Here is a 26,588-nt window from a genome sequence, read left to right on the forward strand (position 1 = left end):
AATAAAATGGGGATTTTTTTTCTGCCTTTATAAATTTTGCTGTGCAGCTCTTTCAGGGAGTGTCCTGCTTGTTATATGTGATATTGTTTATAAAGTGCAGTGCGATACAGTCCAGTAATGATATATGTTCTCTTGTAATACTTTTTCTTTAAGCTGTACGCTTATTTATTAGTGCTGTAAGTTCCTAGAACAGTATGAGATTGCAACCTTTTCTTAATTTAATATTTTGATAATATTTGACTACTTACTGAAGTATCTTAAATACAGACACTGAAAAACAATAAAATCATATTTTTAAAACCAGATGTACTGATATAAGAAAACAGTAGTAAGAAAAGCACTTAAGAACCATAGTGCTTGGTAGTTTATTTGCAGTTGTGTTTATTTTTAGGGGTTTGTTTCTAAGGATGTTTTGTAGTCAAAGATTTTGAGAAAAAGGTAAGCAATGAAGTTGTGCATTTTTCTGATACTTACTTTGCTAATAATATCTGTTGCATTGGTAATCACAATATTTAATAGTAAAATTGGTAATTTCATGCCTTTTTCTCTTTTTTTGGGCACCTGTAAAATAGGACAAAAAATTGGAGCCTTAGTTTTGAAGTGTTTTTGTTTTGTATACTTGAGAAGAGTACAAAGAAGTCCAGGGGGAGGGTGGAATATATAATGAACTAAAAACAGGTAACAGAGATTTAAAATGTAGATAGTAAAGATAGGAATAGTCTCTATAATTATATAGAATTATCTCCCAAAGGCAGACAATTTTCTTCGCAAATCAAGATATGATCACTTTTTCTGAGCAGCAGGGGAAAGGGTCCTTAGCATGGACTAAAAGATTGACCACTAGTCTCAGAATCGCACTTAGTCAGTAATTCACAGTGTAAATGGCCATACTCCAAGTAACTTCTGTATTTCCATTTTCTACCGTAACAAAAGAGCTTAGAGCCAAAATAATACTCAGCTATTACACAACAGATGCTTATTGTTTCCAGAGTGTGTAAATCTTACAGAAACAGTAGAATACATACACTGTCTTACATATTGTGAGTATTCAAAATAAGTGGACTAACCCTTTAAAGAACATTAATAAATACTTTAAATTGTTTTAAATGCCTGTACCTAATATTGCTCAAACCAGTGCATTTTATTGTCTTGAATTTTACTTTATGCAGAAGCACAGATAAATGCGTTGATGGAGACTTCTTAAATAGCATGAACAAACATAAATATATGTTATAGCTGTTCATGTGTGCTCCCAGTGTAGTTTCCAAAACTGACTAATACTTCAAGATGATCCACAGGTACAGGATATTATTTATGCAAGGGAAGTATAGTAAAAAAGACATACATTTTAATGGTCTTTTAACAGTTAATGAAAGCAATGAGAAAATGAAGATTTTTAGGGGAAACAATCATAAAAATGCTAGTGGACCACAACTGAAATAGGTTTTCCTGTAAGAAAATATTTTAAAATCCTAAACGACTTCCTTGTCATTTGGGAGGTCTCCAAGTTGTTCTACTGTGATAGATGTTTTCAGTGAAACATATAAGAAAGATGTACTCATCTATTTTACCTTTCCCCGTTGGTTATAAAGTGTGAAGCTAGGTGCTCATGTTCATAGCTCCTAACTGCCAGTTTAGTTTTACTTTCGAATAATGGAAAATCTGTACTTAAACAGATCTATTCATTTATGGATTGTGCTGGAAGCACAAAACCTTTTTTTTTCCTGTGTTGGGTTCATATACACAATATGTATGCTTTTTTGTACTTACATTATTGGGATGTTGCATTGTTGACAACTGCCTGTAATACAGAGATCCTTCATTTTTGTCCAGCAGATGGTTACATATTCCTGAGGGTTATGTTGGCCGTTATTCAGTCTTTTCATTCTCATGCTCTCCTGTCACTTTTTGCTGTGTACTTAGTGCTTCTTAAAGCCAAATGCAGAATTCCCGTTACAGTGAAGTCCCTACAGGCAGCATGTGTTAAACTCTGTTAGCAATCTTTTTAACCGTGTAACTGGTGTATATGCATGCTTTATTAACTTGATAAGGTTGTAGCTGATGTCTTGTGATATGGACAGTGTAGTAGCCTGGATACATGCAGCACTTTCTTCTTTTAACAAGACAATTATCTAGGTCTTGCTTTAGGTAGGAAACAGTGGAAAAATGGGGTATCCACCTTTGTGATTTATGGGCAGTAGCAGTAATACTGCAGATCTTTCCTGACTTTTAAATCTTTCTGTATCCAGATATTTTTGCAGAAATAGCTGTAAGTGATTTTGTAATACTTCAAATAAAATGAACAGGCATGCTTAAAAGGCATAGTAGTGAACATTACTTTTAACAGATGGATTCTGTGTACCCTCAAACATATAGTACGTTTTGGCTTTTCTTCAAGGGCATACTTTCACATGTATATGGGCTTTCATGAAGCCCTATTCCTTGTTCTGCTATTTACCTTCCTCACTTCGCTCAAGATCAGTTATCTCATGGTCACTGAGGCAGAACTGCCTTTGTCTTCAACCAGTTCTGCCTTATTCATTATTAGCATGCTCAGGGGTGCAGCCCCCTTAGTCAGTCTGTTCAGCATCTGCATCAAAAAGTTGTCCCCAGCACATTCCAGAAGTCTGAATTGCTTGTAGCCCGTGGTTTTTGTCTCTTGAGCAGATACTGAGGTGGTTTAAAACCTCCATGAGAGTCACGGCCTGTGATTTCGAGACTTCTTGCTCTGTTTAAAGGTGTTTTTATCCACTTCCTCGTCTTGATCAGGCAGTCTGTAGCAGGTGCCCTCCACAATGTCCATATTTTTGACCTCTCTTCCAATTCTGACCCATATGTTCTTGACAAACCTGTCACCTGGTCTGTAGCTCTACGCATTTGAGCCTCTCCTCCCTTCCCTACAGCACTCTCCATTCTTGTCTTCCCTATCAGTCCTTCCTAAAGAGCCTGTGTCCACAGGCTCTCACAACATTGCAGTCAAACAAGAAACATAAATATAAATATATTTTATGTGAAGGAAAATCATGAAACACTGAAAATACGGCTCAATGCCATTTATCATTCTAATATAGCCCCTTCCCTCAGCAACACTATTTTGTGAAAGCAGACTTGAGTTACTTGGAAACCACTTGGGTTCATACGTCCTTGTATATTTCATAGTGTGATAGCAAAGATGCCTCTTCTTTCAGTCTTTCCTCTGTTCTATAATGAGCACCCCGTTCTGATTATTTAATTAATTTTACAAAAAGGTGAACTGTTACCTGCATGAAGTGACTCCATATAGAGTGAAGCAGTCTGCTAGTGTTTGGGTTCCTGCATGCCAGCTGCTGTAACTTCCAGTTGTAAACTATTGTCAGATATTTGTTCAGTTATGTTTTTTTTAATCCCTGATCTTGAGTTTTACACGTGATACTTAGATATCCTAACTTTGATCTAAATTAAATAATTTGTTCTTTAGTCATCAGAGAGCTTCAGCACCTTTCTCAACCATAGAATGTTTTTTATGTGAGATGGGTAAAGACAAGATCACAGTATCATCAAGGTGGGAAGGCGCCTCTGGAGACCATGTAGCCTCAACCCTCCTTCTCAAAGCAGGTTCACCGAGAGCAGGGTGCTCAGGACCCTGTCTAAAGGGTTTTTTCTATGTTTAAATGGTATTTTCTGTATTTCAGACTGCATTGGTGCATGGGATTATTCCTCCCTAAATGCAGGACTTTGCATTTCCCTTTGTTGAACTTTGTGAGGTTCTTGTTGGACCATTTCTGCAGCCTGTCAAGGTCACTCTGAATGGCAGCATGTCCCTCTGGTGTATCAGCCACTCCTCCCAGTTTTTTTATCATCTGCAAACTTTCTGAGGGTGCACTTAGGCCCATCATCCAGGTCATTAATGGACATGCTAAATAGTGTGGGCCCCAGTATCAACCCCTGGAGTGTACCACTGGTGACTGATCTCCAGTTAGATTTCATGTAAGTGGTTACAAAACTCTGATCCCTGCAGCTCAGCCAATTTTCAGTCCACTGCAGTGTCTGTTTGCACAGTCCATACTTCATCAGTTTGTCTATAAGAATGTTATGGGAGACAGTGTTGAAAGTCTTACAAAATTCAAAGTTAACATCTACTGCTTTCACATCAATGCTATAGAGTGCTATGCAAGAGATATATGTAAAGTTTTGTCAAGAGTGTGGTTAGAATTACTAGAAAAAAGTAATGAATTTTGACAAACAATAATTAAAGAAGTAGGTACCACAAAGCAGATAGAAGACCTGGATGAACTTGTTTCTTATGCATTGTGTATAAAGCACTTCATTAGAGAGATTTCTTAAAGTTTAACAAAATTAATTTAGATTTAAGGAAATGTGTGTTGTGTGCCTTCCTCTCACAAAGGTATTGTTAAATTTGAGAGGAAGGCACGGAACTTCAGTTTTCTTACTGTCCATCCTGATAGTCTGTCCGTTGGAATTTTTCATTGAGAGTGTAACTCATTTTACCATATCAGGGTTTTTTTGTCTGCCTCAGTGAAGCTGCAGCTGTGCTGATAGCTATTTCAGTTTTTTGAAAAGTTTGCTAGATGTGTGTCTTTGGAGAAAGTCATCCCCTTTGAGTTTTACCTTTGTAATTTGGATTCATAAAGTCTTATGGCTGGTCCTATTTTTCGCTCTAGTCAAATTTCTCCATGTTGCATATGTAGCAGATTACTCATTCTTACTTGATTATTGCTTAGGGAATCCGTCCCTAAAAGTATGTAATATGTAAGCTGAACTGATTTTCTTCTTTCTTTTCTTTTCTTTTTTTTTTTTTTTTATGTAATAAGAAAATTTGTCTAAGACCTGTATTTGATAGTCAGAATTGAGGTTTTACCTTCCTTGTGCTGCATAGCTCTACTTACGCTCATGCTTCAGTGCTAATTTTATCATACCTGTGCTGCAGTACTACTCTGCAGCACTGCACTGTAGCATTATCCAGGACTTCATCTTAGACATTGCTGTCTTTTCCTTGTCATGTTCTCATCTTTGTACCTTCTTCCAGGATAACACATTTCCTAGTTCTTATTTTTTAAACAAAAAAGGAAGTAGCAAAAGCTCCAGCTTTCAATTACCTGTTCTCTGAGAGACATTAACATCCCCTCTGGTTTTGTTTGCCTTCCCTCCTTAACATTGTGAGCATCTTTGGACAGTGAAATCACATTCCTATACTCTCAGACACTGTTTTGCAGATCCATGGCATGCCATGAAAGAAACGGCCTGCATTTTTAGGCTTTATTCAACAGCAACTCTTCAGTAACTCCCACTGTGTTCAGGGCATGTTTTCTAAAATAAGTTTTAGGTTTCAAGTAATTGTAATTAGCAGGGACCCTAATTGTTAACTATGTGGGAGATTGAAGCTTGACTATAAATACTGCACAGATCTTTTCACTAAAATTTTGACTTCAATAAAACCAGTTAATTAAACCTGCTCTTAAAAATTAATTACGTATGTGCTAGAAACGTGATGGTTCTTGTATCTTTAAAAAATCTCAAAAACAAAAAAACACTTTGGCAGGGTTGAGAAGAATTAGAAATTCTCTTTCCATTAACACAACTGACAGTCAAAGGTGTTTTCCACCTATATAAAGTGAAAGCTTCAAAGCACCCTCTGAAGATAATAACAAAACTGGCTTTTCATTTAAGTCCTCCGTTATATTTGATAGACTATTTAAAACTTCTTTTTTCAGTCTCAAGCAAACAGTGAAATAGGTTTCTACACCACAGATATCAAAAATATTTATGCATCAACTAAATGCTCTTAGAATGCTATCTTGATTCTTGTTTGTTTTAGAAGCAGAAAAAGGATGTACATCAAGTAGCAAAATTCAAGTTTTTGCAGAGATACTGCAGAAACACTGTCAAAAGTTACATCCTCATACCTGTGTTTGTATCATTGATTACTTTTTTTCAATATTTCATACTTTCTTCCCAACTCTATAACATTTATCTTCAGTACCACCACAGTCCTGGAGGACTTTAACATTTTTATTTGTTTGTTTTGGGGCGTATTAATCTTGCTTCTCATATAATTTTGTGCCACTTAAGGAAGAATGTGTGTAGAAAGCTAGTTCAGTGTGGCCTTATTCTTTTCATCTCTTAATAAGAAATTGTTAAGGGAAAAAAAGACTCATGCAAACTATCATTGAAAATGTATCAAATGAACAATTGAATTCAGTTTTACTATTAGGATAGCTTAGTTTTCTAATTTGAGAATAAACAGTAATAAAATGTCCTGAAGAGATACTAAAAAAGATTACAGTATATATTAATTGAAGGTTGCATGTGTGTGTAATATATAGTCCAAGTATAACATGAAATACAATATTTGTAGATATCTCTGGCTATGTTTGGATACAGGTTGATGGCATTTTCAAAGAGGACTGAAAGAACTGATTGGCAGATGGAGGACGACTCAGAGAAAGCATGCGGTACAGCCAGCAGCATTGCCGGCTTTCCCACACTGCTGTGCTGAAGTTAGATAATGCTGACCTTGGGGGACCATTTTTGTTTAGTGGGAGTGCCAGTAGGAGTGCCAGTTGGAGAAATCTGTTTACTGGGATCCAATCCATTCAGGCGAATTGAATGACACACAGATCACTGAATATGTACTTTTTTTTTTTGACACTAACATATTACTGTAAATATTTTATCAAATTTTAAAGTAGGAGTGAGATCTCATTCATTTTTTAAGAGAAATAGCTTGAGTGTGTGTAAAAGATCTCTTGTGGAGAATATAATCATAAGAAAAGAACTCTCGATTTTGTCTTGAAAGAATCTGGGTATATCCGTTCACTGTTAAACTGTAATGTGTGTTCCCTCATTAGCTCACCCAACAGCTTAATTTGGATTTGCTGTGATTGGGAAAGCAATTAAGCCTGCAGGGCTGCACGGATCAGAGCTATGGAAATGGTGTAGCAATTTGCCATACTGTCTAAGTCACTTTGAGATATTTCTTTTTAGCCCCACATCTTCTTAAAATTGGGGCAGGAGGATATTGTGGTGAAGAGTACCAAATACATACCTAAAAGTGGTTCAGTACCCACACTATTAGTTGAAAGTGGTTTGAGTGTAATACAAGCTGCTAGGAGGAATAGGTGATGATGGAAACTAATTTTCCTTACTTTTATATATGAGAACGTGAGATTATTAAACATTACCTACTCCCTTTTTGTAAGCAAAGACAGTCTCTCAATTTTATTAGTATCAGTGAGTCTGCTGGGTGGGGGTTTTTTGTGATACCGATTAAGAAAATAATGATGTGACGTTGAGGTCTGTGCAAAAGGGTTTTAGTAGTTTTTTCCCTGGTGGCCTGATATATGTTTATCTTTTCTTATTTATCCTTACTACTACCGAGGGAGAAATGCAAGTTTCCTGTTCACTATGGGTTAGTCGTAATGGCCTCAATGTGATCAGGCAGTCCAGTGGGGGAAATATCTTTGATTAGTAGTCTACTACCAGTTGTCTATAAGTCTTAAACTTTATAGAAATACAGAACACCTATTAGTATGTCCTGTAGAGGTGCTGCCAAAATAGAAAGTGGTCTAAGAATACATAAGAAGAAATGCTTGCAGAATGGTTAGCTTCCTGCAAGCTACAATCTGCTTATAGAAGATTGTCATGTATTCGAAAAGGGTGAATGTGCATTAAGATGGAAGAAATATGTGCCCAATACTTGTCTCTCACTTCTCAGTTATTCTATGTTTTTATGCAATTTTGCTGTTTTCCTGCTCTGTCATGTATTTGAAGAACTGACCCTGTCTGACACATTTTTCAGAAATTTAACCATATAAAAATTTTCAGGAGAATTCTTCTAACATTTTTATGCAGATGGAATTTTTTTGAAATGTGGCCTTTTCATTTAATTATTCTAATGGGACAGTGGTTCTAAAAAATGGAAAATATTGCCTACAATTTTCTTTTGCATTCCTAAATGTAGAAATATGAATTGGTTTTTGTTATTATAACAAATATCTAATTGCAACTTTGCAGAATTCTCACGTTTTGCTGTAATTTGTAGAAATCAGTTGCTTCTAACTCTGATTGGATCAAGTATGTATGTTTTCCATCTTTTGGAAACTGAATTACTTAAACACCTCCACCACCACCCAGTTTGGATAACAATAACTTATGAAAACTGTTACGAGAGAGTGCATAAAACTAGTACTTTGTAAGTGAATAAACTTGGCTTATTTTAGTCCCCAGTTTTTCAGCATATTATTCTGGTTTTTTGGTTCTTAACCAAAGTTAATACCTTTATGTTCATTACAAGGCCTTTTTTTAACTATAAAGCACTGCATAGTCACAAAGAAATTATGATAATGGATTAAGTTTTAGAATCAAGTACCAGATTTTTTTCTTTACTTTTCAAAAGAGTGTAAGAGAACTGAGTAGAGACAAAGTACCAGCTAAACACCACAGATCAGCTCTTCAGCAAGTGCAAACTGATTTAACTACACTGAAGTTAGGTAAAAATATTTTTACCAAAGCAGAAGAATATTAGGTCTAAAATGTTTTTTATGTATGTCTGTGTGCTAATTTGAATGGGAACTCCCCTGAGGAAAATGATAATTCATTTTAAGGTAGTCGTGCATCTCACTGTTGCTTAAGGGAAAAGTATAAGAGAGAAGGGAGAAAGAAAATAAAACTTTTCTATTATTATTATTTGCTCATAGCAGAATGGAAGAACTGAAAAATTCAACTAAAGAATATTTTTCTCAAAGTTAATTTTCTTTTAAAACAATAGAAGCATCCATCACAAGAATATATTTTTTTTATGCCTTTCTGGTTCTTTTATAAGCTATTTTGCCATACCATTTCCATTTTGAAGAAACTGTGTCTCAGTTTCTTCAGTGCAAATAGATTACGAAGGCTCAGTTGTCACCTGCAGCCAACCTTTGCATGTACTTCCCTGATCTTACTCCTGCTCAGTCACTAGAGCCATCTCTGGGATGTTCCACCCTGCAGCCAACTTTGGCAGAAAATAAAAATTAAGAGTACCAGGACACAGCTGTGCCCTCACCATGGCTTACAGGCAGTTCAGGCGACCTGCAGGGGAAAGAACTTCCTGAGAGCTCTGTGGCCCTGCTGTGCTGCCAACATCAGTTGCCACTGTCAGAGTTCTGGCTCAAGGCTTGAATACAGGACCTTGTTTTAAGGTAGGAGAGCTGAGTGTTTACATTTATAAAATGAATAGTAAAAAGTGTTTTTTTAATTTGAAAACAAAAGGTGTATAAATAGATTCATCTAACCACAAAAATGTTCCAACAGAATAGTAAAGACACAGAGACAAAACCATTAACATTAATGACAATATAGTTCTTCTATTTTAAAAGGTTGGTTATCCAGTTTCCTCTATCTGATTGATAAGAGGTTATAAATGTCAGAAGAGTTTGTATTTTCTAGTTAAACTTGCTAGAATTGTTTATACTGAGATCAAAGATACACATGTTCCTTTATTATATGTTCTTTTTCATATTTCTTCTAGGCAAGTTAATTAAAATATTTCACTAAAAATTACACTAAATACAGAGCACAATAACAGCAATCTTTGAAGATTCCAAAAACTTTATCAAAAGCACACCATTTATATTTACTTGAAATTGGTGTATGTTAGGGTAATTACTGCTGTGCCTTCAGGCTAAAGGAAGTACTCTCAGCCAAATTATACAAGGGTGTGGATTAAATGAAGCATTACTCTCTGTTTGGCAGCAGTGGATATAGATTGCAAAATCAGGGTGTGACGTAGTACTGTGGGAAGACTCTGCCAAAAGTGATTTGGCCTGAGTGTGCCCTTACTTTCTCAATTATGTGGATCCTAAAACAACCAAATCTAATTAATTCCTAAGTAGAGAGGTCCTGTTAACTGTTTTCAGTCTGAGCTTGTCTGTACTTTAAATAGAGCTTGTCTGTAATTTGGGGGCTATTGAGCTACAAGACAGCAAGTGTTAAAAAAGTGCATATTTAAATGCAATTCTAGCTGGTTTCAGAGGTGGAAACAGTTCTGCCTGAGGGTTGTGCAGCAAAGTATCAATTCCCTGTCCAGCAGAAAGTTCAGGTCAGCAAGGATGCTGTCTGTAGAGCAATAAGCATGAGTGAATAAAAAAGAGGATGTTGATCCCTCCTTGTATTGCTCTAATCCTTCTGTTCCTATCATTTCCAGAGGAGCTGGGAGGACTGTGCAAAAGACCCAGTAGCAGCCATAGTGCACAGGAGGGAGGCATCTCCCTCTGTCAAGAGGAGACCTAGGTCCTTTGACTTCATTCCTGGTTTTGGCAAGCGAGCAAATCCCAAGTATACTTTTAAAAAAAAATTCCTTACTTTTAGGATATATTATCCATGCTTTTTGGTATACATACATACTTTTTCAACTCTTTTAAAAAACCCCTGCTAATTTTGTAGATAGATTTTTATCTGTGTGAAACAACTAGACTTTCATGGATTCATATGCAACTGTTGCTACCCTCGTTGCTGGTGCCTCAAAACACCAAGTTCAGTGAGAGCAAGCTTCCCTCACATGATTCATTCTACTAATGTGAAACCTTTTACATTAACTTTGGGTATCTGTGGTCCATATTATGCCCTGCAATAGGCTGTGGTACCAGTGTAGCTTGATACTGACCATGTCAGTCCTGTAGAAAGTAATGATAGAGGATGGTGGCTTGGGAAAGCATTAAGAAAGCAGAAGGCACATACAGAGAAGTGAAGGCCTCTACGGGTGTGTAACTTAGATGTTGCTATTGTCACACAACCTAGTGACTCAGTATTATTTACAGAGCTGGCCTCAACGTGCTGCTTTGATGCAGATGAAATGAGAGCTTCACTGGAGCTTGCCTCCTCACTGTTAGCTTGCTTTCTTGCTCACTGTAGGTTGTAAGGAACAGTGACTCATTGCTTGTTGGCTTCAAATGAGGTGGTAGAATTGCTTTAAAACTCTACTCTTGAAAACTTGTATTTGAGTGTTTTCTGCAATCTTATGGCATGCTCCAGTGAAGGAGCAGATAGCACAGGTTCCTTCTTCATCTTTTACCCTCACAATTAGGGCTCAGTTTCTTCAGCTTTTACTTCCTCGGTCAGAGAAAAAAGTTCTGAATGACACATAGGCAAATTAAAAAAAATTCCTTGGAGTCTTTCTTGCTCACTTGACCCCAGGCTTTGCTCTGGCATGCCAGGTAGTCTTTCTGCAGAAGACTCTTACTGAGACTGCATAACAGATAGTATTTGAAGCTGTATTTCTCATCTGAAGATTGATTCTACCATATCACATCCCCATATGCCTCTGGGTATCACATCCCCTTTTCCTATTCCTGTCAATATCTTCTGTTTTGAATAGAGGGCCACTGTGTCTACTTCAGCTGCCTGTGCTACCTTCTGGTGCATCATTGATTGTTTGGGGGTTTTTTTTCCAGATTAGCTGAGGGATGTTGCAGTGACATATGCTGATACAGGTCTTTCTGGAATCCATTCAGAGCCTGAGTGGTCAAAGCAAGCAGACTGCTGCAGCTAATACACCAAAGAATAAAATATAGAAAATTGGAGCTTATTTAATAATATATGTTGAGCATCTTTTGGTGTGATAAATTGCCTAGTAGCAGAAAATGTTCTGAGAATTCTGTCACCAAATTTCTGGTTGTCACTATTCACCAGTAGAGTATAAGAAGTAATTCCCCTAGGTGTGGGTTTTTTTTTTTTCCTAGCAAGGACTGTAAGTGCTAAGATTCACTTTGTAAGATGTCATTTTCGGGTGAAGATCATAAATGGACTCTATTTTCCTAATACTTGCATCTTTGAATTTTCATTTATGGATAACCACATGTAAGCAGAGTTCACCTCTCTATAATAATGATTTATGTATGGTGCACGTTGCTGGTTGAAGAACTTCTCTTGTAAGCCAGGTACAAGCTAAAACTGAGTTTGGTGTTTATCTTCTTTAAGGACACCAAGTCACACTCTTGGCATTTTTCATTTTAGAAATGTATTCAGAACTTGTGTTTTGAACTACATATTGATTAACTAGTGGTAACTTTTCACCTTTTGGGTCCGGCAGTGCAATCTAACAGCATGTTCAGCCCAATTATATTTGCTTCAGATTCAGCTGCTTCTGTCTAAAAAGCAGAACCAACAGGAGAAGAAAAGTAACTGTGCTACTGTTATTTGGAAAATCTGGAGTGCAGTGCCCACTTAATACACATGTATAATATACCACATCATGTGTACCTTGATAACAGTACTTTATTGGAAAGTTGGTTTCCTTGTGCTAAAGAGCATAAAGGACACTTACATCTTTTTTTGTCTACTTGTATGGGTAAAGGATCTTCAGCAACTGAAATTGTGGTTTGAATTAAGAATCTTCCTGCAAATCAGATTTTCTTACCAAAACAAATAATTTTGGGGGTAAGTTCCAGGAATCACGCAAAGAGAACAAGGTGTGTCCAGCGTTGTCTGTATCGCCAGTTCTTGAGTTAATAATTTGGCACATGTGACTGTGCAAAAACCATCTAGGAAGATATAACAACTGTGTGCTTTTATGTGAACAAGGCTATTAAGGCATATGCTTTGAGAGTTCCAAACTTACAGTGTTACTAGACAGTTTTCTGTGTTTTGTACAGTTGTTTAGTCCTTCTGAAGAAACAAATGTTTGTGTAGCAGTTAGCAATTAAGTCAGTTTTAAAGAAACCTAGATATCTTTCATAATGCATAATGTATAGAAATGGGTTACTTTCATAATAAGCTTTGGAGAAGAATTTCCTGGCCTTTGAATATTCAGACCTCAGTAATCCCCTCTCTCTTACTGATGATTATGTGAACTTAGCAGTTGCTGCTCTCATGTGGATTTTGGATTATTGGAGATGCCGTATGAGCATAGTCAGTAGTGATTTTAGCTGCTGCTGTTAGTCAAACCAGAGAGGATGGGTGATGTAATTAAGCTTACATGTTAAAATACTGCAGTTTTTATCAGTTTGGCACTACCTGTGTGATGATGTGAAAAAAGCTGTCATGTTATTATATTAAGTACTTAATCAAATTGTATGTCATGATACTATAGTAAATATTTAGTCAAATAGTACTTCTGTATTCATTCTGAATATAATTTACATTAATATTTTTGTTTACATCTTTAGACTTGCTGTGCAAATATTCTTGTTTGTAAGATTCCTGTAGAAATAAGATACAAATTCACTGGATAGGACTGTAACTTCTACTTGCTGGCTTGACTCTGAGATAGTGTAAAGTCTTACTTTCTCCTAATATGAGTTGCAGTTATTTGAGTTGCTGATTGAACCTTGGAGAGAAGTCTGTTTTCTCCAGAATATCCAGAGTTCTGGAAATGTGGTCTTGGCCCAATGCTGGGCACAGTCCCTCTTTATGAACCTGCCTGTCTTGGTTTTCCGTCTTTTACCTCTCCTCAGATGGGGTATCGCTTTGGAAATGAAAGGGAGTATTGCCTCCTAACAATGTTCTTTGCAAACGGTTTCCTTTCCATGCTTACTTTTTTGCATATCCTCCATCTAAGACCCAAGGAAAAATCTGTCTAGAACAGATTGCTTTTCAGCTCTTTGTCAAGTGATAATTCAAGCTTTCTACCAGGGTTTCCTGTACTAAAAAGATGACTTAGTGGCTAAGTCATCTTTTTTACTTTCTCCAAAGTAGCATAACATTTGGTATCCACATATTTGTATAACCTGTGTAACTTCTGCTAGAGTATCTGTATGGTGGCTGAAGGCTGAGAGTATAGCAATAGTGATACTTTCTAAAAATCCACTGCTGTAAAAGCAGGCAGCTATTGCATTCTAGAAAACTTTGCAGAACTTATAGGTGAAGGACACTGAAAAATCAACATCATTGAAATCTGTGCCCGACTGGATCTGCAATGTGTTTCTTTAATGTTGAACTTAACTTTTCAGTATGTTTTCCTCTGTAATGGATGACACCAGTATTAGTCTCAAGCATTTTGTCATATATTATTTACAAGGAAGTGTATTCAGATTTTGTTACCAAAGTTGCTACAGGGCATTATTTTATTTCTGTATGCAGTTGGAAATAAATTAGAAAGGACTTACTTATTCATACATATTCTAATCACTGATATGTAGAAAAACTCTTCTTAGTTTGTTCATAAATTGTCTGAAAACTTGAAAGTGTGCATGCAAAAACTCATATGTGGTAGGTCAGTTTTACCACACACACATTCTCCTCAAATACCTGACCAATCTAGTTTCTAAACTACAAAATGGAAAGTAAACTTAAAAGACAAAGCCTTCTTTTTCTGAAAATACAGTAAGTATATCTGCTATGAACTTTTTTTTTCTTACTCTTTTGATTTTAGACCATATTAAAATTCTTATGTAATGGTTTCCTGATTTAGTGTCTTGCCAATGATCCTGCATTTTTCAAGTTTAATAATGTATTAGTTGTTTGGCAATGTCATGGAATTTTCTGCTAATATTTTCTCAAAATTAATATTCAGTACTGGCTGATAGTGCTAATTTAATGGAGAAAGTAGGCTAGGTACAAACTAGTGGATATTCCAGTCATGATAAAGACCTGAAATGCCAAGCTGACTCATTTTTTCGAGCATATTACATATGATGTTGCATTTTTCCTTGAATGCAAATGTTAGAAAAATGCTGCATATGTTCTTCAGGCAGTTACAAGATTTATTTTTTTTTTTCCCCCAAGATTTGATTTGACATAGTTCATGCAGTACCTGGCTATTTTTTCTCAGCTGAGAAGACTTTGCATTGCCAGAATGTTAATGGCTGATTTTGAAAAGTATCTGTGATATTCTAAGCATATTTTCTTACTTACAGCTTTCCATTTGTAGAGCAACAGGCTAATTTGGTTTAAGTAACTGTGGGTAACTAGCCATTGCTGAATTTCAGCTGTGAGAGGAACCATGCAAAGTAAATTACTTTGTTTTCCTTCCTTGCATAATTTTCATTCTTTGTCCTTTATCCCTAGTGAAGTACATTTTCTAAAAACATGAGTAGACCTTAGGTCAGTAGATACTTGACTTCAAGAGTTACAGATAGAGTTAAATTCTATTTAACTGTATTACATAGAAATTAAGTATATTAATAAGTCAAATTTAACTGTACTACAAATTTTTAGGAAACAGATAAGCATAAATCCTGCTTAAGAGCTCCAGTTCCTCTGATTCAGGGAGAGTAAGTTAATGCAGAAGCAAAAATATTACCAAACCCAAAAGTGAAGGTTGCTACTTCAGTGTTGGGCATCTACAACTCTTAAAGGACAGCAGTTTCTGTATTTCATGAAGTATTTTTTCTATAGGGTAACACTACAAGCTTTATTTAATATAATACAAAATAAGTTTCTTTTCAAATTTAATTTAATTTGTTTGCATTTAAATAGTCCTGGTGAGCTTAGCAAAACTAATAATGACTTTTCACAGGATATCTGCAGCACTGGAAGAAAAATAACTCTTATTAATACAAAGTATGTGTCATAGTCTGCATTTTCCTTACATCTTTTTATCTGCTATCTAGAACTTGTAAATAATATTGCCAATCTGATTTCAGAATGCTGATTATATCTGTGCAGGTTTATTGATGTTTGCTGTAGAGTCACTTTCTGTTCTCTACATTGTAGAAACAACTGGATACGATAACCCCTGCTCATTTTCAGTTGTATCTACTGCCATTATGATGTAACGTTAGAGATTGTCATAAATTAGCACATTCCTGATTAGCATGAATTCAATAAATGTTCTTTACTTCAAAAGAATGCTTGGGACACGTGCTACTACTTGCATTGTTTATATATGGTACTGTAGAAACTTAACATTTGCAAGAAAAATGTAAGATGATGATTTGATAAGATTACTCAGAAATAATTAGGTGGGTGTGTAGGCTGCTAAATGTATTTGATTTTAATCTCTAATTAAAAAGTTGGATTTTTTAATTGTTTTTGTGATGCAATAGTTTTTACTTCATTATACCTTTTGTAAATAGGGGCCAAATTCTACCTGTTGATTGTGCCTAAGTACAGGATAAATATATTCATATGAAACAGTATTCTTCTCAAAGCCAGTGACAGACTATCTCCATAGTTCCTTCTGGAGGATTATTCTAAGATACAGAGCAAATACACATATGTGCCCTTGTACACCTTGAACCAGGAATGAAAACGATGGCTAACCTTGAATGAATATCTCTATGCATTCTTTTGGCTGATGGTAGATAAAATTATGTTGTGGGATATAGTACTGCCAGAAGCATAATTTTTTTGTGTGTTAGTGCTGTCTGATTCTGAGGTCTCTTATATGAGGATTGGAATTAGTTGATGTTACAGTGAAGGTATCTCTCTGTGGATCTACAGGTGTGAATTCAAGCCTTGCTCCATTCCACTGCTCCAGTGTTCACTTAGCTCTGCTGCAAGGGCAAACTTGGTCATTTGGGCTGGGGAGTCAGAGACAACCAGACGCGGTAGCTAGAGAGAACTGTACCAGTCCTTGGATAAGAAAGTTACTGTGTTTAAGCACAGTAGACCAGTTGTCTTTCTCAGTTTAGGAAGACTGTGACTGACTCATGGTTTGGGAAGTCAGAGTTCTCCTAATACCTGGAGTTGGGGCATCTACTGGAAAATCACGTGCTGGTGTGAAAGAAGCTGCAGCAATATGTGTGGAACTGCATGGTACTGAATTGCGTAACTCCCTAGAGTTACTTTTCTAGATAACTGTTTTTAATATCAGCATTTAGTAAACAATTGGTTAAAAAGCTAAATATTGCATACTGTTTTTATTGAAAGCTTATCCTTCTGTGTAGACTTTTCTGTATAGTATAGTATTTTGAATGGCAACCAGAGCCTGATCTATTGACATAAGTTCCCAAGTTTCTTTCATTTTGTAAGTTTACAAGTTTTCATTGTATTAATAGTGGTAGGGAAGGGAAACAAAAAGAAGTGCTTTTCCAGCTATCAGCACAGCTCTCTTTTGGCTTAATCGTGGAGGGGAGTTGGGTTTGGTTTTTTTGTTTTGGTTTGCATTTTATGTCATTGCCACCTAGATCAACCTTTGCACTAACTGGAGGAGTGACATGTGGCAGCAGTAGAGCTAAGGCTTCTCTCTGTCTCATTTTTTTAAGTGCATACAGCATGAAAACAGCTCTCATATCTGACTGTTAAAATAAATTAACAGAAGTTTCTCTATATAACTTAGAGAAAGTAAGAGTAAACAGAGAGGGATTTCATTTGTCCTATAGATTTTGTGGTTTGGTTTTAAATGGATAGATTTAGGTTAACAAATTGGAAGCCCACTTGGAAAAAAAGAACGACATTGAGGAGATAGTTCAGTCTTTTCCAGATGCTCTGATAGAAGAAAAAAGTGGGGAAAAGACAAGGAGAGGGCTAGTACAGCGTGGGCTCACCTGATTTTGAGCAGACTTCTGTCAGTGCAGAATACACTGCAAAAATCTTACAGGCATTTGTAGAATTCCTTTGCATTCAGTAGTGATGCCATCACAGCACTTTGTATATACACACTTAAACATAGCATGTGAGAACTGTTTTGAGAATATACATTTTAAATGGTTTGCAAGATGCGGGCTCTCAAGAGAATTAACCATTTCCTTTGGCGTCCTATTAGTTACAAAGAGAACGCTGTTTTAGAAAGAATGCTAAAAATACTCTGTTCCTTGTCTCACTTAGAACTGCTTTTGAATATAGTTTTCTTAGTCTACGTACAGCCAAAGTAGTTTTAAAAGCTGTAATAGAGATTAAACTTCATTGAAACAATTTTCAATACACTTTGGTCCTATATATTCTCCTGTTCAATTTGGAGTATGTTCAAAATCATAGGTGCTAGACTAAGTTATGTAGACCAGAATTTCAAGTGGGTTTTTACATACAGCATTGCATATTAGTAAAACATCTGTTTTGCTGGTGAAACAAAAAGGTAAGCTTGTGTTAAGTGGATGCATCCATTCCTTTAATTTTATGTGAACTCCATCTGAAAATGTTTGTGGTGAGTTTTGAAAGTATTTGTGATTCTGTGTTTAAGTAAAGGAAAACAGGTTCTTATCCAATAGATAAACAATCTTTTTATTTAATGAATTCTGTTTGATCTATTAAAGCATAATTGTTGTGAGGATAAAGCCTTTGAGGGAAGATTAATATATATTTAGATCATTACAAAATTACCTTCTTTCTCTTATATTGAGAGATATATATATATAGCTTGAAAAATAAAATTACACAAAAAAAACTGAGTAATGCTGCTCTGAAAGCTTTTACTTTTAAAATAACTCAAAACTTTCCTTTGAAGCCTAAAGTAGAGATTATACTACATACTAAAAATAAGTTTTGGTCACAAAGGTCATACTTTTGAACAGGTGACTGTGCTGAAAACATAGTTCTGTTTACTGGGAACAGTTTAAAGCCACAGAAGATGAGTAGGAGAAGGAGTGAGCTGATATATACATACTCATCTCATATCTGAGCTGACTTTGTTTTCCCAGTGTTTGTTGTTTATTTGGGTGTATTTTAACTATGCCATATTGCAAGAGCCACAATATAAATTAGAAGAAGAATATCTGCAATAACAAAATACCATTTCCTAGAGGCATAGTTTATTTTCTTGTCTTTCAGGATTTGTTTGTGGGCTTTTTAGACATTAATAATTAGTGTAAACTGAAAGTAAAACTCAATTTAAAATACAATAATGTGGAACTGGAATAGGTAAGATTATTTTTTTTTTCCCACTCTGCATGCTTTAGAGGGGTTTGTCGCAGATATGTCTGAATATTAACTTTTTTCAGTTTTCTTAGTTATGTATTTGTTCATTGGTGTTCTGTGATTTTTCTGAGGATTTTCCAGGATGAACTTTTAGATGATTTCATTAACTGTAGATTCCACGAGACAGGAATCCTTGGAGAATTATGATGCACAGATACCTTTATTAAAGACTTAATTTATCAAGAGCATTTCACAAAGGGAGAAAAAGCCTTCTTTTGAAAAGTTAATTAAAACATAAATTCTGTAATGAATGTTCTCTCAGCCTCTATTAAAAGAGGAATTTTTCACATAAACGTTAAATACTAGGTGATTGTAGACAATCCAATAGGATAATAGTGGAATTACATTCCCTAGACTCCCTAGAAGGACTTTTTTCCCCTGTTCTGGCTCTTTTGCTATTAATTTAAAACAAATATAATAGCTAAAGATGCTGTTACTTAAAAGGAAGTGTTCTTAATTATTTCAAGTGCTATTTTGGGGCATTGTTGCTGTTAGAAATTTCTGTGTAAATCTAATCTGTTTGGAAGTGAACTCGTCTACTTCCTGTGTATTTCAGCCCAACTATTTAGAATTTGATCACTTCACACTAATGCACGTATCTAGAGGAGAGGGTAGTTTTTCAGTGAAAGCATGCAATAAAAACTGGGAACTTGGTAGTACAGACATGTGCTTTGGACAGGAGGACAACTATTTGGTTTCTGTCTTCTTTTCTCTTTAGTTGCAGTTATACTGGCAGAGAATATATCACCAGAAGTGACCTGGGGGAACTAAGGATAGACTACCAGTTCACTGTTCAAATTATACAGGAAATTAATACAGTTTCAGACTCCCTCTCAAGGCAGACACCTACACGGTTTTTCAAAAAATACCAGTTCTCTGGTAGGCATTTACCTAAAGTCAGCACATGCTTGGACTCAGAAGATAATTGTAGCGAGAGGATTACGTGGCCCATGAAGAAGAGCTGTCCTGCTGTTAAATTGTGTCAATGTGAAAATTCTGATCATTTGAGAAAAAGCAACAGCATATATCATTTTGAGACATCTGACATCACATTTAGACATTAGCAGTAGGTTCTTCTAGAAATAATTTATTCTTCTCATGTACAATTCCATATAAAGGAGGCCACTGAAGAATCAATGCAGAGTAACAGGAAATACAGTAATTCAAATGTTAATAATTTCATAGGGAAGATTAGCTTCTCAAGATGTACAAGTTTTGAAGGTGAAGACAGCAAATGCTGTTAAGAAGGAAGATTGTTGGAGAGTTCAGGTAAACCCTCTGAATCAATAAAAATGCTTCTCCATTAGTAATTCTGAAGCATCCTTAAGATATGACAGTCTAGATTAACCTGGGTGTTGGGTTTTTTTCAGGTTTGACCTTACAAGGGATTTAATGACCGTTGTATAAGCTCAGGCTGAGAGTCCCAACACATCACAGTGTCCTGTAAACCTTATTTTTGAGTGAAGTGGAAATGTCCTTCTTCAATCCTGACCTCAATTTCAATACCTCACTATAGTAGCTGAAAAGTTTGCACAGCCTGGATTAGAGATAACCAAAGCAAGCAGTGCTGAGGCTGTTAGTCACACCTGCTCAGTGTCATTTACATGCTTCATCAAGCATGGAACCACGTCAAGCCAATAGCTGTGTAAAATTGCTTTAAAAATCTACTGCATCATTTGAGAAAGAAGGGATGGATATTCCCTTTCTTGCTGAATGGACCTTGTTTTGTGAATGAGGAAGATTTGAACAGGGTTTGGGGTCGTTTGGGTTTTTTTAATGACTGTTCTGAATGTAGGAGCTACTAAAGGAATGCTTGATAACTGAAAACAATTAACAGATAACACTAAAGACTAGTTTGGGGTAGCCAATAGGTATGATCAATATGAACAAACAGCATTGGCTCTGTGGAGCGTAGAATATTTGGACCCAAGTGTGCTGTGGTCTATTTAATGTTTATATACCTCAAGTGAAGTAATAAGAATTTCCTGCTTGTTTTGCAAAAAGGCTCTAGTCATGTAAAACACTTAAGTCAAAACCAGTGCTAGCAGCTAGAATTCAGTACAGCACTCCTTATATCTTTGAGTTACACTTCTGTCTCTTTCCTACGCTTGCAGCAGAACAGGTCTGCACTGCCCTTTACTGAGGCTTAATTGGGGATATCAGTCTAACCATAAATTTTCACCTGACAAGCAGCTAAATATAGAGACTGCACAGGAGTACTCACAGACATAAACATACAGTCCAGAAGTACTTGGAGGTAATACACCTTTTCCTTAGGTGAACAAGAAAGTCAGTGAGATTACTGATAAAAATACAGATTGCTTTCTTTTTAATTAAATTTTGAAGATTTTTCCAAACAAGCAGTTGTTTTCATCATATATTTTATATGGCTTTTATCTTAGAATGGGTTTGTGTGAACTGGCACAACAATGCAATGCTCAAATTGAAAATCCTATGGTAGAATAATTAGCTGTCTAAAGAAAAATATTTTTTTTAATCATGCAGACATTTTATTTGTTGGGAGTTTTTTATTCAAAGAATTGATATGACACTTGTATGCAATAGTATATCCATATGCAGTACCATCTTTGTAGCAACTTGTTTTGTACTGTATGAGTTTGTAGATAACAGCATTAATAAGAGCAATATCCCCACTGACTTTTGGTGTTAGTGCTGGACAAATGTTTAGCATGGTTTATTTGAAAAAATGTAAGCTTCAGGTCTACTGTCTTTGAGTATGGGTTGAATTCAGAAAACTGTTTCTATTCTCATCTCTTTCCTTTTCTGAAAAGAGATGGAAAAAAGTAATAAAAATCAAAGTAAGCCTTTCAAAATGAAGTATTTCAGGATTTATACAAGCTTTTTTAAATTATTAAGATCACAAATTTTTTTATTCATATGCAAAATTGAAAAATCAATTATTGCACTGATTTAGCATTTCTCACAGGTACAAAATTATTCACATGCAGAATATCTGCAGGAGCGTGGTTTAACTGTGATTGTTTGAGCTTGCAGATTTTCTTATATTTAGAAATATCTAAATATCTTAATGATTAAACATTTATGAGTAAATCTCCTGTTAAAGTCTAAACCACTAGGCTTTAGAAAGTATACTGTAGGTGGAGTTGTGCAAGCTTCCTTGTGGAGCTGTGCCAGTACATGGGAATCTGAATCTGAAAAGTCCTCTTTATTCAAATACTGGACTCCTCGAGAGTAGGCTTTTGGAGTGGCAAATGAAAATGAGGTTTTAGAACTTACTCCTCTTTGGAAACAAAACTTGTTTCAAATCTAGTGTCTCACAGAGAAAATCCAGTGAGCTTAACTCTGTGTTGTCTGGCATCTCTATACTTGAGAAACCGTTCTCCAATGAAGCAGTAGCATTTTTCACTGTCATATTCAACTGTTTTCTGATTTTTGTGTCTTTTTTCTTTTTAAGATGTTTTTCTTAAGTATACAGCTGAGGAGACCAATAACAAAAAGATAAATCCATAGATGATGAAAGGATTTTCCTGAGCTTAGTAGTTAACATAATAGTTTGAAAAGAAAAGAATTTACAAGTACTTGTTCAAATGCACTATGTAGAGAGTGAATAAAATAAACAGCAAGATGTGTTGTGATAGGAACTCAGATGATCAAAGGGAACTACTGAATAGGCATAGTTATTCTTTCAGATAAAATAAGGAAGTAATTCCTTTGAGAGTTTTTGTGATCATTTCTGTTGGAAAACTTTGTATGCATTACTCAGAAATTCAATGAAGAGAAAAGCAATACAGCCTAGATAATAGTGTCAGCTTTGAGCACGAGGTGGCATGTGGACATAGCTTGAGCTATTTCTCCAAATCATTTGAATGGAAATATTGGATTAGTTAACCTTGTGTCAGGTCTGTTAGTTAAATAAACCCTCCAACTGTTCCTGACTGAAGGATGCATAGTTGTGACTGAAAGATGCTGCTGCTTTTCATTAGAATTTTGTCAAACATGTCCTGCTAACATAATGATTTTAAAATAAAATGGTTTATTCGATGGAAAAGGATAACAAGCAGAAAATTCACAGCCTTTTCTTTTCACAGGGTGTTTCAGCCCAGTAGGAGATCCTCTTAGCCGAACACTATTGGGTAGACTACAGACGGTAAGGAATTCTATCTTTGCATTTTTTTTTAAATTGATGTTTAACTATAAAATGTCATTATTCACAAGTTCTCATTGTAGAGAGGTGGGGGTTTTTTTATCCTGTCTTTATTCACAAATGAGGTATCTTCAAGCAAATTGTCTACATGGGCAAATAAGCTTTTGCTACTGCCAGCTGGTAGCAAGATCAGATATCTATCTGCAAATGAAAAGCTTTATGCTTTTTCATGGTTTACTTTTTGTTGTTTAGAAATAAATAAGCTAAAATCATAGTCCTGTGTTTTGATTTTTACTAAGAATACAGGCATTGGTAAGTAGGGAGAGAAAGCCAGGACAATAACTTGAAATTGAATCCTATTTACAGCAACATGTTTGCATTGTTTACTCATACTTCACCTTTTTGTAACAAGTGAAATCACAGCTATCCTCTGTTTGTTTAATTGCTTATCTGCTAAATATTGATTGGAAACTTCTAGTAATGATATTTGTTCCTTTATTTCTGGTTTCCTGATCACCATAATAAAAATTCCACAGAATCTATAAATGCCATTAATTCTAACTATACACTTGATAAACCTGGATTAAACACAAAATGAATGGAGAGACTACTGATGGAAGAACGAGTGGTGCTTCTGAATACTGAATGTATGTGTGGCTTTAGAAAGCCAGGCCTGTTGTACTGGCGATGTTAATTCTCCTGCACACATGGACAGAATGCCATGATTTAATGTTCTGTCTCAATTGCATGCTAATAGTAATTTTTCAGAGAAATATTACAAGTGGACATAAATTAACTTGGATCATTTATAGCTGTTCTACAGTTTGGATTTAGGGTTTTGGTTTGAGTTGGTTTAGGGGTTTTTTTGGACCTACCTTATTTAACAGAATCTGTTAAGAGAGTTGTGGAAGGCTGGTAAATAACATAGGATTCACCAAGAAATTTTGAAAGTACGGCTTGACATTGCGTTTTGTTAGTGGCGAAGTGGTTCTTGTTTTCACATTTTCAATTTTTTAGCCATCAATTTATAATTTTTAGGAAAAAATATAAATTGTTCAATCAGTATTTTGGTGTTCTCTGTTACAGCAAGCTCTTTAAACATTTACAGGATCAACTGTTCTGGAAAATACTAAATAGCAATTAATTTAAAATATTTTTTTCTGAGAGGGTTTAATTAAGGTTTTGAATATTTTTGTTACTTTTTCTGTTATAAATGCAGTAATATATATGTTATAAGTGCAGGTAAACTGAGTAATTTATATCAAGAAAGTAGCATATTTACAAATGACAAAATAGTTGAAGAGGTTTTGAATAATTTCAGGAGCTGGAGTATTTCACGTGCTTCTGAATTGATCTTTTTTCCCTTTTTTGTTTTTTGTTTGTTTGTTTTTGGTTTTTTTTCTTATCCTTGTAGGCTTTACTGCAGCAGCTGTGTTTGCGTTTCTGTTTTCTGTTTGTACATTGCAGGTTTCAATAAAGTACAGCCTGGCACAGTTTTGGTTTTTTTCCTCTAGGCAGATTATAGATTCCCATGCTCATTAAATATTGAAAGGCTGTAATCAAATAAGAACTGTAGTCATCTGGAGCCTAAGGAAGTAACTTTACAGTGTCTACAGACAGATTAATTAAGACCAAAGAGGAGTACATTATTCTTAGCAATTAATACTTTTAGAATCATTTTAATTTGACTGTTAATACTGTCCTGTCCTTGTACTTCTATTTCCCATAGACTAAATTTGTACAGTTAAGTGTCCCGAGCTAGGACTGTATTGACAATTGGACCAGAGAACAAGAACAGTAATATGACAGTGCTAACAATATTCAATTATTTTATGCTAAGTGTCTATTTAGTGTTTCATTTAAGGCTTCAGTTACTGGGGTAAAGAGATTGTGTGACTTTCTTAGGGAAGGAGAGGATTAAGTAAATTTCTAACCACTGGGTTCATAAGGAAATATGAAAACAATGGAGCAACTGTAAAAGCTTGAATTGATTCTGTAAAATGTTTCAAAATTTTAAATATTGTCTTACTTTTAAGCCAGTCGTGGATTTTTGAGCACTAAAAGTTGATTTCTTATTTTATCTCCTTTAAAAAAAAAACCAAAACAAAAACAACAACAAAAAAAACCCCAGAAAGTAACAGTCTCAGAACCTAGGCTATTACACACTGAGGCACAGATTTACTGAATAGACAAGGGAAACTTTAACACTCATTCCCTGTGTCTTCAATGGAGTGTTTGCAATGTAACACTCCTAATTTCTCTTCCATTCTGGCAGATAGCCGGTATAGGGAGGTGGAGAGAAGCAGTGGCACTGTGCAGCATCCAAGAAATAGATGTTTGTCCTTCTTCATGTCACTGAGTCTGTCACTCTTAATGGGAAAAGCAGGGAGGGTGGCTTTGGCCCTGTATGCACACACATTGGGGTTCACCCCAGTATGTGTAGTGTCCGCCTAAGATTAATCTTAGAAAAGCTTATTTTCCAAGTGTAGTTATTAAGAGTTAATGACTAATTAGAAAGTGGGACTTAATCTGTATGTTTATCCTGTTACAAAGAAGGTATTTACATATAAGGAAGAAGCATATGAAACCACTGGTAGACTTTACATTTTTCTTTTTTTTTTCTTTAAACTTTGATATTGTGGTATTTGAAATATATTTGTTCAGTAATAGAAATGAAATGCTGATTTTTTTACAGAAAAGACAGTAATAACATATCACTTGTTCTTACTCAGTGCTGCTTCTCCTAAGGGAAAGAATGCTATCTAATGCCCAAATCCTGTTGGCTGCTATACATCTGCATGAATAAAAGCAAAACCTCTATTATCACAATCACTGAAACTGCCCAATGAAAAAGAAGCCACGAACATTTTAATTAGTGCTATTATCAGGATTCGGTGACACTTGATACAGCAACTTACTTATCAGTTTACTCTTATCTGCGATGCTCTCTTTTGCGTTAGTGTCTTAAAACAGTTTTTGTTTGTTTTTATATTAGAAATGTCAAGGCTACTAAGCGGGTTAGTTGTGGATAACAGCATGATACTCCGTGGTCTAGAACTCTGCATCAGCTTCTGGATCTATTTATCTTCTTCTGAGGATGTTCCTTACACTGAAAGTTCCTAATAGCTTTGTTCAGCCAAAATCAGTGTGACACAGCAGGCATTTTCAGCAAGCGTTTTGTTCCTGTTTCTCACACATGGACTGCCTCCCAAAAAGACCAGCTCCTCAGAACATAACTATAGCCCCACGTCTGTTCCAATGCAAGGAAAGGATTAACTAGTTTCCATCTTGCATTAAGAAAAGGAGACGTTAATATTGTATTAAGAACAATGTGTTCATACACTTCAGTACGTCTGTTGCTTTTTGGAATCCTGAAAATGTGGCTTAGTCTTGTGACACAACATAAAAAAAAATGATGTTTCTAAACTGAAAAGCCAGTAGGTTTTGCTGGGTGTTACTTGCAGTATAACTGGTAGTTGCACTGTTTGAGAAATGGCATGGCACGGCAGAGGCAGCTCTGCTGCCTTGGAGTAGCTGTGTCTGTGGCAGGCAGCCGTGTCAATTCCCCTGTGCGGCTGGAGATAGGGTGTGTGTGCAGCCCGTGACATGCTCGGAATATCTCTTTAAGAGGAAACTCCTGGGATTGTTGTTGCCTCAGAAGTTTAACACAGTGTCTGAGAACATTCAACAT

General features: G+C 35.7%; 1 protein-coding gene across 4 annotated transcripts in view; it reads left to right on the top strand.

Moving 5' to 3' along the window:
- Window positions 1-26,588, top strand: part of AHI1 (Abelson helper integration site 1) — a 97,404-nt gene that overhangs the window by 48,263 nt on the left and 22,553 nt on the right. For 3 of the 4 annotated variants that reach the window (XM_010574651.1, XM_010574652.1, XM_010574653.1), the window contains one exon: window positions 22,842-22,900. In XM_010574651.1, the coding sequence (XP_010572953.1) occupies window positions 22,842-22,900 (59 nt within the window). Of the gene's footprint in view, window positions 1-6,381; window positions 6,443-22,841; window positions 22,901-26,588 lie in introns of those variants that run through there. The other variant, XM_010574654.1, reaches the window with a different exon arrangement.

The sequence above is a fragment of the Haliaeetus leucocephalus genome, unplaced genomic scaffold (genome assembly GCF_000737465.1).
Source record: "Haliaeetus leucocephalus isolate CR32 unplaced genomic scaffold, Haliaeetus_leucocephalus-4.0 Scaffold450, whole genome shotgun sequence".
NCBI lineage: Eukaryota > Metazoa > Chordata > Aves > Accipitriformes > Accipitridae > Haliaeetus > Haliaeetus leucocephalus.